Here is a 12049-nt window from a genome sequence, read left to right on the forward strand (position 1 = left end):
TCTGCGCTCCGTATACGGTGTGAGAAGGCGTTTCTGGTTCAATTGGGTTTAGCGATATTTTTGTTACGTGTATTTTTATAAGCACCTGGCATGCAGCATACATTCTGAGCATTTATTCCCGTCAATCGAATACGCTTCCGTGTCTTCAATCAATCAATTTTCGTGTATGTCTATTTAAAGTATAATATTCCGTCGACATTGTAATTATATTACATTTGCAACTCTGCGTTCCAAGCTACGTACGATGAAGTCATAGTGTGCCGTTTGCTTGACGCTACTAACTAGTTATTTACCTCTTAAAAGATTAGCAACATCCAAGCGCATTTTTTATGCAAATTACACATCACAGCATCTACATGGTGAATATCTTGCGGTATTTTGAATAACATGGATATCTTGAAAATATAAAAATGGAATTAGCCCGATTACTTCTATCGTTCCATGCACCTGTGCGCCCAAAGCAACGCTGCCTCGTGGCGGCAGGACTTTGCGCTGTGAGGCGTGCATCATTCAGGCCGAACCCATGGCAAAGGCGATCAAAAAGACCAATCCAACGGCATAACCCTTCTAATACCCCATCTTCCAGGGGACAGCCAGGTAAAAGCTCTGCTGGTTCTCAGGCAGGCGGCCAAGGTGATGCATCATCTACCAGCAGCGGAACGAATCCTCAATATAACACCTTGCTTGCTCCAGTCCACATCCCCGAAGACCCGGATGGACTACTTAAAGAGAACCATCCTTCTAGCCAGATCCTAGCCAATTCAGGGCTGGTAGTGCAGAGACAACTGGAGATGATGAATGTTTTGCTGTTAGTAATTTCATACCCCTTTTTTGACGAAGATAGGAAGATGGGTGACTCTAACCAGTGGCTAACCCATGTTCCGTTATCCAGTGGCTTTGAACAAGCAAACCGATATGTGATCTTGGATGCCCATGGAAACCATGTAGGATACATGGCAGAAGAAGAAAAAGGGATGGGTAGCATGCTATCTCGCCAGTGGCTACACACTCACCGGCCATTTGTCACTCATGTCTTCGACAGAAACCAAAATGAAGTTTTGCGTGTAAGTGTTATCAAAAGTTGTTGCATATATATATAACTGGGTCTAATAGCTTTACTAGTTTCATAGGCCCTTCTCCTGGATCAATTCTACAATATTTGTGTTTGACCCTCACAACAATACGGCTGGGACTCATGCACCATTGATTGACCTACAGCACAATGTACCCGGCTCACAAGCGGGATCTGTTAAAGTGTCTCCACTGGAACATTCACAGATGCGTGTTATAGGAGCTGCACAGCAGCGTTGGGCGCCACTTCGACGGAAGTACAATTTATTCCTCTCCCATCCAAATACGCCGGTGAGGCGTATACCAGCAGGCATTCAACAACCCGCAGTTCCGCCGGAAAAAAGCTTGCATCAGTTTGCGCATGTCGATGAACCGTTTCTATCATGGGACTTCTCCGTGCGCTCAGCTGAATCTCAACTCCTCGGATCCGTTAACCGCAACTTTGCAGGCTTTGCAAGAGAGATATTCACAGACACAGGAGTTTATGCACTACGCATGGATTCAGCAAGCACGGCTGAAGAAATACAGTCAAAGGGCACAGAGCCATTGAAAAGTACACCTGCTCCGAGCATGACATTGGATCAGCGAGCTGTTTTGCTTGCCACCGCTGTGACCATCGATTTTGACTATTTCAGTCGTCATAGCAGCGGCCCCGGTATAGTCCCTATTCCATTGTTTGGCCTTGGTGAAGGCGGGGCAGGGGCAGCTGCGGGTACAGCCGCTGGAGGAGCTGGGGCTATGGAAGGTGCTGCTGCAGGAGCTGTTGGTGCTGGTTCCATTGCAGGGTATGAAGCTATGCGTAGGGGAAGCTCAGCACCCCAGGACCCAGCACAACAACCTCAAGATATGGAGGGGCAGCAAGCTCAGCGCCACGGAGGTACTGAACAAGGAGCAGATGAAGATGTATGGGGAGAAGTTGATCAGTATCCTTGGGAGCAAAGAGACGAAAGCCCATTCCCAACGAAAGAGCAAGACGCCTGGCCTAGTGGTGGCAGTGACCCATGGGGTGACGGCGGCGACGGCGCTGACGGCAGTGACGTTGATGATTTTTTTTAATGCCAGCTTGTTGCATACTGGATAAAGATGGAGGCTTGTGTATTAGAAGTTGTATACTATGTGATATATCAAAACGTGGAACTCTGTAAAAACGGATGTTGCCTGGCCATGGTTCGGTGATAGACAGGAAAGCTTAAGGTAACTAGTTAACTATTCGCGGCCCACACAGTGGCTCATTCCAACATGCAACCAGCAACGACACCTTCAACAACGTCAACCTCCAACAGCAAAACCCGTGAAAACGATACCGAAGATACCAAGCTCATTGCCAGCATAAGCTAGCACCTGTCAAACTCCGCAGGCTCTGTATACTGCGGTATATTACTTTCTCGCTTCCACGGTCGCCGTAATATCGAGACACCATGGCATCATCCGTCGCCCAAAAGCGATTATTCCACGAATATAAGCTCCTCTCAACCTCTCCTCCCGATGGAATTACAGCTGGCCCTATAACTGAAGATGATATGTTCCTTTGGGAGGCTTTAATACAAGGTCCCGAGGGGACACCGTTTGAAGGAGGGGTGTTCGCAGCTGAACTGAAGTTCCCGAAGGACTACCCTCTCAGCCCGCCATCCATGCGATTTTTAGGGAATATGTGGCATCCAAATAGTACGATTGAGCTACCTTTCCCTTCTACCTTCAATTCCGCTCGATCTAGAAGAATTTACTCTAACATAAATTGCAGTATTTGAAAACGGAAACGTTTGCATTTCTATCTTACACCCACCGGGCGACGACCCAAACCACTACGAGCATGCATCTGAGCGGTGGAGTCCGATTCAGAGTGTCGAGAAGATTCTTATAAGTGTTATGAGCATGTTAGCTGAACCCAATGACGAAAGTCCGGCGAACGTAGAGGCTGCTAAAATGTGGCGAGAAAGAAGATCCGATTATGAAGCAAGGGTGAGGGAAGAGGTTAGGAAGGGACTAGGACTGTGAAATGGAAACAAAATCCATTTGAGCGGTTGATCTTCCAACCCTCACTTTATATCATTTATTTGTGGGACAGTTTTGTCTCGTTACGATTGCATATTTTAAAGGAGGAAAGTGGTTTAGCGTTGGTATAGCGCGGTGAATTATTACCACGGCCGCACTTATGTTGCTTGGTTAGTTTTTATCGATTGCATTTCTACCGAGGACGTTTAAATAATATGCTTACTGTTAACATAGCAATGAAGATGTGGACGATATAACCATAGAAAAAACCGGCTGGTCAACATAACTTCGACATTTTTCTATCGAGCCATCCCTCCATGCCACCATCCGATTCATACAATATCTCAAGCTCTGCTTTCAGATTCATAACTAGCATTGATTGCAGCTCTTTTCTCCATGTTGGTTCCGGGCCATCCTCAGCAACGCTTGGGTTTCGTTTAAGCATAGCCTCTGCCATTTTTCGGTCACGTTGGCTCATTGGGACTAGTGAGGACATATTTGTATGACTTGCCACCGACATCATCTCGGAAGCCTGCAGTCCTACCCATTGTATTGAAGGCACGTTGAGATCGGCATTTCGATGCACCTGGGCCATCGACCCATATTTGTAAGTTGACATTATTGCTATCCCATCTGGATCACTGTCAACCAGTATATATATCGGCACAGGGTTAGAAATCATCTTAGAGTTGCATACTTCATGCCTCGAAAGAAGGCGTAGAAATTCTCGACTACTAAGATCAGGGTAACCTTTTCCCTAGGTGATTATTAGGCCTACCCAGGGATCGGTTGAATTATAGGAAGATTAACTGCTTCTTACCGTTAAGAGGATCCCATTTCCTGCCGCTGATGCGTTGTGATAGCCTGATGTTATCAGACGGTGAAATACTGCCTATATGCGGTTAACAATATAATTCTATCAGTATCTGGTTAGCGAGTCTTACCTCTTTCTCGATGACCAGGATCCATGAGATACCGGAAATATCTATTCCTTCAACTTCATGAATCCTTGGAATTACGATACCCTGGGGTGCATCTTAGCAAGGGAACATATGCGTGAGACAAAAATCATGGTTACATTACCTCTGTGCAAGCGCCAACGTCTATTGATGACCCATTCTTCATCGTGACCCTAAAATTTCCGCCTGTTGCGCCTTTTGCTGCTGCTGCCTTCACTCCATGTTAACCCACGGCCTATAAGAGATTGAATAAAATAACCTACTACATGTAAGGCAGCTCTGTCCACATCGAGTGTGAAAGCAATATCATCGATGTACCTGTCTACCAGCCTTTGAGACCCGAAGTATACAGGGTCCTGGTAGAAAATATCCCTTTTGGAACTTATAAAACCCCCCTTGATTGCTTCTGATATCAAACCCAATATCCGGGTCAATACTCCTTGTCACAATGATGACTGTTAGTCAATTACCCAAAGATCAGTCATACGCAGCATAATACTTCATACCAAACCGCCAACCTTCTTGGGCTGTCTTTCCTGGCCATGAATAGGTATATGTACGGACTTCATCACTTGATTCTAGAGCGCCAGTTCTGAGATTGAGATTATAGCCTGCGTGATTAGACCGGCGCTTCATTGAAATCGACGGAGTGCCATCGGGCTTGGATAATTCTTCGACGATCGAAAGAAGGAGTCGATTGATATATTCCACCACCCTATCTTGATCAGGGGTGCAACTAGCATTTTTGGGACATAAATTCTTCCGGGATTCCATGAACTGGGTATCAAATAAGACTGAAGGAAAGGAACAAAAAATACAACAATATAGTCAGCAGGACAGCGTCTTCGTGCAGACTCAGGAACACAAGCATGAAAATACGATGGAGGTCGAACATAAAGAACACCAGAAGGACGTCGCTTTTTCCCAATCGGGCTCAACACGTGACGGCATAAAACTGCTCCATTCACCCCCAGAACAATCCTACTTGTAGGATTGTGACATCGCCATTAAGGGATTTATCCAAATAACCTCCCATGGACTCTACCAAACGTCCATAACGCCGAGACAAGAACCACCTGGAAATATCAGCAAGGTCTCAGCAGCTGTTGTGGCTTCCGGGCCACAACTATCTTTACCAGTCCCCCCATGCCTTCGCTCGCTAAAATTTCCAATTGAACTTTTTTACACAGATCTATAACCTCTTCCGCTGTCCAGCCAAGGTATTTTGTTAAGAGGCGCATACTGGTAGCCTCGAGGCTTTCAAACAAGACAATTAACGTCATTTTTCCAAGGGTTTTCTCCTGTGGATCCGTAGGCCAGGTGCCTACAGGGATATTGGTGTCATATATGCGGATATCAGTGAAGCCAGCTGCCTCGAAAGCTGCAGAACGAAGGTGATTAAAACTTCGAGGGTACCCCGCCATTTCTGCAGCGGAGCCGAGTGCCCCAAGGTATATGCTGAGGTACGAGTTTGGGGGAGAGTTCGGCAGAGTTATGTCACCTGTCAAAAGAGCACTATCTGCTACCTGGATAAACCCTCCAGGAGCAAGGTGCTGGTATGCTTGCTGGTAAAATAGAGACCAGTCAGATATTCCACCGCCCAGTCCTCTGACATGGATAAAATCAAACGGCTCATTGAATGTCCACTCCCCTTGAGCGTCATCTATTTGAAAGGACACATTTGGTGGACATATACCAACTGACTGGATATCAAATACACTGATATCTGTGGCTATTATTTCGGCGTTTGGGAACTCGTCCCCCATGGCGAGCGCCCAATCACCAGGCCCGGAGCCAACATCGAGAACCCTTTTTATCGATTGAGGGAGAGCACACTTTGTCAATCGGCCTTCTAGGATGATGAGATACATCTGATGAACAATGTTCAAGCGAGTCTGTTCTCGTTCGTCGTTCGGCATGAAGTATGTATTGTCACAATATTGACGGCCATTTTCCTCCACCACCTGGTAAGCATGTTCGGATAAGGACTTGGTGGAACTGAAAAATGGAGAGTTAATATATGCAAGTAAACAATTGGTAAGAGAGGTTTTCATCGGTAGCAATGTACTTGAACTCACCCAGCATTTGTAGTCTCTTCTCCAGGAGCCAAAGATGAATACTGTCCGTCTGTACTAACGTCTATATCGACATCAGGTATATCTCCTTCATCTGGCATATCTATGTCAGAGTCAGAGGTTTCTCCCCGAGGGCTCCTGTGTCCATGCGGTCTCGTTTGGGCCATGACATGACGCCCACCTACAATTTGCCATTAGCTACAAATCAAGAGCCATGGATGTCCTTTCATCTGGGCAAAAATAAATTTCTTCGAAGATAACTTGAAAGGGGCGATACTTACTTCTTCAAATATAACACTCCTTATCATACGGCAACACTTCCGGAATATGTTGAACAGACCGCAAAGCATGGAAAAGAGACTGGGTGGAGGGCTGCTTTGTGCGATGCACGCACATGTCACTTTAGTGCTTGCGCTGGCAGGACATCGACCTTTTTCTTTTTCCCCCCCTTAACCTTCATCGGAAAAAGCGCGAGAGAGAAAGACAGTTGAAGGCGAGGAATTGGCTTCGTATATAACTCGGCTCGGTGCTGCCAAGTAGATCGAGTGCCCTCATTTTGCAAAGCTCAGCGGGACCTGAGGGTAAAATTAAATCCTCATATATTGCACGAGCAACATGCGACAACCTAATTTTGCGGTTTGCATTTGTCGGGAGAGCTGAAGCCGGCACCAGCACGCACCAGCGATGGGAGGTGGTTGCACCGCATCTCCCAACCAGAGAGTTCCAGGACCCTTATTTGCTTTTTAACTTTGTCGTCGTGCATGAAATAGTCCAAGCCCAGCAGCTCCACAAATGGATGATACATCGTGACCAAAACGTGTCAGTATCCCTTGCCTATCCCTTGCTGTCCCTCTTTTCTCCAAGGGGAAGACATGTTTCATCACCACAGAAACCCACGATGTCCGGACTGACCGGATTTGGATATTGTGATGCGCGCAGTAGCGAGTTTACTGCAGCTGATCTCCGGTGAAGAAAGGAGAAAGCGGAGAAATATACAACAGGTTCAAGAGAGGAGCCTGTCGATTTTATGGAAGAATAGTTACGGCTCGGCTAACTACCCCTGACCCAGAGTGGTGGGATTTTGGTCAAACGCTTATTTCTTTGCTTCTTCCATGACCGATACCATCCACCATACCAGTTAGTTACGCAGATTACGGAGTATCGAGTAAGCCACAGAAAAATATAGGGTACTACGACAACATTATTATACTCCGTATGAAGCAGCACTGCATTCTCGGCCTACCAAGTGTCTGCATGCTGCGTGAGGTGACGAAGATGCTTGGGAGGGTGTGGCCAGCCGATGATCATGACAGAGTACCGGGGCCTTGTTCATGGGTCTGGGGAAGTGGGCACCAGACGGAGTACGCCTTCTTATCCATGGATGTTAAGGAGTACAGATTAATAAGTTATTCCATACAAACGCGGCATGCTTGACCCCTGCCAATACGACTTGACTTTGAACAAAGTCATCCGAATAACAATCATTACTTGCTTTGAATAGTAAATAGTCTGCTTCGGTCTGAGGCCTTCGGCATACTCAAGGAAACCCAATAATTGATTGTCTTTGATGCATTGGTTACTAGCCGAAAAGGTATTATTGTCCAAGGACTCTTCTCGTCACATTAGTATTGAAATCGCTCGAAAATCCAGCTGTAGCTTCCCATCACCCCGGCGCACTTCTCCATGCATGAACTAACAAGTTGTTGGCTGCATGAGAAGGTCTTGTCTAGAACCACTCTGTACGTGGTCATTATTAATCGATCCCTTCATCCCTTTGTTCTGTGATTGTCACACAACGTATATGGGGTTTCGGGCTTGGATCGAATCACATTAGGTCTTAGACGAAGGAAGGTGCAGGTGAATATGACGGATGATATTTTTCTTCCGTTGTGTCTGGATGACCTATGGGTACTTCTGCAAAGCCGCTCCCGCATCCGTTATTCAGCCCAGGACTGATCGCCCTCCCAGAGCCATGTCAGCTTGCGTCTCCTGTCTTTTCGTCGGTAACTTCTCTCCAGTGGAGTGGGCCACGGGGCCCATTTAAGAGCATGACGAGCCAACGGCATCCCTGTCCTGATCAAGTTGTCCTTGTCACCAACAATTGTGGATGATATTGCTGTCCCCAGCAGTATCCTTTTTAGCCTAATCCAAGTCACAATCGAGGTGACATATATTAGATGCTACAACGGACAATGATGCCCGCGACATCGGATACGACAACTGGCACTACGGAGTACCTACCAATGATACTGACTGGGAGGTACGGAGCACCAGTACGGATTACGAGAAACAGAAGAAGTCAAAGGAAAAAGGAAAAAGAAGCTCTACCTGGAGCCTGTCCCGTAGACCTGGTTCTGGGAATGGGCCTGTCGGACTCCAGGCTTCTAGAGGTCCCCTTTTATTGGCCAACAAACCACCCCTATTCCTAACAAATCAGACCAGGCGCCTTTATAATATACAAGCACCATAGGACTTTTTCGCTCCGATCAGCTAACTCCCTGCCTTGTTCTGGCAAAATCCTCCCATATTTGACCGCAGGAAGCAACCCTTACGGAGGAGAAACTGCAAGCCCTTCCAGCCTGTTGATGTAGATGTGCCCCTGACCGTAATTCCTTTCAGGATGAGGCGGCGGGTCAAGAACAGCGAAGACAACATCTGTCCACCATCCTCCCTGAAACTCCGGCTCTCCAAATACTTCTGCCCAGCAATTGGCTGAGTCTTCCTTGGGGTGCATATACTCATCAAAGCCGAGAACTGATACGACAATCCTCCTGTGCTTCTTGGATGCCGAGATCCTCAGAAGAAGTCTGATGCTTTCTTTAACGGCTCGTCTGTGAGATTTGAAATGGTACAGCTGTTCATATGAAGGGAGCCGCCGTACTACGCCCTTCCAGTCGGCTTTGACTACATAAGTCCGCACAGCTCTAATATTTGGGTGTACAATCGCAGGAGTACTGATAAAGCTCACCAAAGGTAGTGAAGCTGGGTCTTCAAGGGACTTTAGCTTGTGTGTTAGCTTTTGGCTGTCCCCAAAAATGACAACAGAAGGCGAGTATACAGCCGTTTTCCTTGGGACGGGGTAGATATCTCCATTCAGGGTCTTAGAAAGAGTGCTCCTTTCATAGAGTGATTTCTCCTGCTTCAACTTTTCGACAAAACCGCAACCATCCTTAGGCAGCTGTGCGATAGCCGTGTTGAGAAGGCATGTGCGACCATGATCAGGGATTGTGGCTGGCGTGTCACCTGCGGCCGACACTGCATTACTTGAGGTATCGCTTCCGCTGCGGGTATTATTGGCCAGCTCTACTGCTGCATCCAATGGGTCTTTCTCCAAGACGCGTATTTTTACGCCTGTGAATCCAGGGCATTCCTCGGCCTTCAGGGGTGGAACGTCGGTGCCTTGAAGAAGAAACCCCTCCGAGCAGCTAGGAATGCGCTTTAGGATCGACGAGATAAGTTTTTTGTTCTCTTTAGAAGCACAGCGGGGTGTTGGCTGAGCCCCGTCTTTTTCCTGAACGAGACGCCGTTCAGGAGAGCGACTGCGTTCAGTTCGCGATGAGCCGCGTTTCTCTCGCCTGTCTCTATATTCCATCACGGCCTAAGACGATGAAATATATATAACTATGAGAACCAAAAAGGACAACAATGAAAAGGAGAGGAGGAAAAAGAAACGCACCCAACGAAGAGGTGGCTATTCGTAAGTAGGACTAGTTACCGTCCCTGTCTGTCCCAGATACGTCTTACCACAGTCCGCGTAAGCCGCATGACAACCGGCAGTCGAAGAGCTGTTTATTTGTGCGAAAACTGATACGAGTTCTAAATATATTATGATGACTAACGAGTAGGTTTTTCACTAACTAGTTAACTAGCTAACTAGTCCGGAAGACAACAGGTAACTAACTAGTGACATACATAACTACACGAACAAGTCACAAAAAAAGTTGTCTTCAAGCCGAAAAGCTAGCTAGTTAGTTAACTAGTTAGTCAATTGTCCAAGGAACACGGGAGGTGTTTTTAACTATGCTGAAAATGCCATGTGTACTCCTTAACATTACTGGGCTTCCCATTTCTTTTTTCATAGGAGACACTGTTCACTACAGACTTGTTACCATACACTCACCCCGGAGATCCTGTAACAGAGAAATAGCCAATCGATTGGATTTGCAAGCACGTCAGCCATCGACAACATCTGTTACAATGATCTTTCGGCGGGGTGGATAAAAGCAAATAACGGAGGAAATATCCCCGAGTGGTTCAAACAGGTAGCTTGGCCATTCTCACTGTTCCCAGGGCACTGGGAGACGGGAAGCTAGAATCAGATTTCTGGGAAAAAGCAAGGAAAGGGAATTTCAGAGACCAGCTGTCCTTGGACCCGAAAGTCGGTCTTGATTTGATAACTAAGGGGTTACTTTGTGAGCTTTTTGCTTCTCTGACAACTAGTTATATATTCCTTTTGCAAGTTCCAGTTCTTCGGGACATGTGGAAAAGGATGGTTGTTCCAGTGGTCACCCCTCCCCTGTATATTGCAGACTTTCGGGTCTGTATACTGCAATCGTCAGAAAGGCATGTTTATCCGCAGTAGTGTACTCCGTACTCCGTATCGCAGTCGATCATTAAAGGCTCGCAAAATAGAGAAAACCTCTAAGTGCCAGATTGCGTTCAATTTTCAGGGCACCCCTGAGTCCGTCATCTTACCCCTTTATTTACTTCCGTCTCATTCGGTACCGAGTTTCTCAGCCTGTCCATAAAAACAGGACGTCTTTTGCTCAAGTCAACTGAAACATGGCAAGTAAAGACATTCATTTATTGCGGGGTTGTCTCGGGACAGTTCACCAATAATACCAAGAATTCTACCAGCATATTTGGTGATACGAAGGAGAGGTTTCTTAGACTCTAACTAGTATGATGCCGTCAATTGATATCATGTCGGGCGCATTGCTGAAGGGAATGTACGACAACTGTACAATGACGCTCCTGAACAGAAGGCTTCGGTTCCCGAACCTGTGGATGAATCCTTAGGTTGACGGCCCCGAAGGGGGTAAATACCACAAATTCCATTTAACTAACTCCGTATGCCTCCTCACCTCATATTCCTCCCTTTTCAGTTGCTTAATGCCGACAACTATGCTATATCCCGAAAGATTTCTCGGATGCGATTACCATACGATAAATTGCGATATTCACTTCCAAGCATTATTGTAACTTTTGGCATCCAAAGCAGCCAAAAAGACGATATTATCCAATAGTTGATTCTTCCACCATAGCAGGTTGCATATCCTTGTGTACTTAATAAACTATATACGGGATAGTGGTGTTGGTATTCTTCGGAGAGACTCCCAATTAGAGAAAAGTTGTTTATATGTCGCTGGCAGATGAGGCTCAAATCTAAGTTAAACCCAGCGGGGCGACCCGCTACCTAAAATTGTGAAATCCATGGGAATACTTACCTGACCCCTGGAAATGTCTCAATAATGCATATCACCCCGGTATTAAAATCGACTATTTTCTTTCTTCTTATTCCTGAACAGGTGCTGGACAATAATGGCTATCGCAAAGTAAAACCATTGGTGCATGTCTTAACGGAGAATAAATGATGTGAGATCTAGAAACCGAGCCCCAGCTAATATTTAACGTGTGTTGGTAGTAAGCCTATATATTGTAGCCAAGACAGATACAAAGCATTGGAGTATTGCTCTAGTCTATTGAATAAGCTAGCGCTAGAGAGGAAGATATAAGAGTATTGGTGGTGCCTACCAGATAAATAGCACAGTTTAAAACTTTACCAAAACACACACCAATAACCACTTACACTCTATTATATGCTAAAAAGCGGTTACTTATAGGCCTACGGAGTACTGATGGAGTTATAACTACGGAATGATGAAGTATTTGGTAAGTGCCCAGTAGGTCGTTAGTTAACCATTGTTGGACGTGGGAAGAGTAAGAAATGGG

At 46.2% G+C, this 12049-nt stretch overlaps 3 protein-coding genes across 3 annotated transcripts; 1 reads left to right on the top strand and 2 right to left on the bottom strand.

Annotated features, from left to right (window-relative positions):
• Window positions 1-410: 410 nt before the first annotated feature.
• ARB_06988 (scramblase family protein) lies at window positions 411-2127 on the top strand (the record flags this gene model as incomplete). The annotated part of the gene is made up of 2 exons (XM_003014380.1): window positions 411-1064; window positions 1123-2127. The coding sequence occupies 2 exons, from the start codon at window positions 411-413 to the stop codon at window positions 2125-2127; spliced, it is 1659 nt and encodes a 552-aa protein (XP_003014426.1).
• Window positions 2128-5107: 2980 nt separating this feature from the next.
• On the bottom strand, window positions 5108-6264 carry ARB_06989 (uncharacterized protein; the record flags this gene model as incomplete). The annotated part of the gene is made up of 2 exons (XM_003014381.1): window positions 5108-6020; window positions 6101-6264. The coding sequence occupies 2 exons, from the start codon at window positions 6262-6264 to the stop codon at window positions 5108-5110; spliced, it is 1077 nt and encodes a 358-aa protein (XP_003014427.1).
• A 2381-nt stretch (window positions 6265-8645) lies between these two features.
• On the bottom strand, window positions 8646-9689 carry ARB_06990 (uncharacterized protein; the record flags this gene model as incomplete). The annotated part of the gene is made up of 1 exon (XM_003014382.1): window positions 8646-9689. One exon carries the CDS (start codon window positions 9687-9689, stop codon window positions 8646-8648), a length of 1044 nt encoding a protein of 347 aa, XP_003014428.1.
• Between the last annotated feature and the right edge of the window lie 2360 nt (window positions 9690-12049).

The sequence above is a fragment of the Trichophyton benhamiae genome (assembly GCF_000151125.1).
Source record: "Trichophyton benhamiae CBS 112371 chromosome Unknown Abenha-G-c-176a04.f1, whole genome shotgun sequence".
NCBI classification, from domain to species: domain Eukaryota; kingdom Fungi; phylum Ascomycota; class Eurotiomycetes; order Onygenales; family Arthrodermataceae; genus Trichophyton; species Trichophyton benhamiae.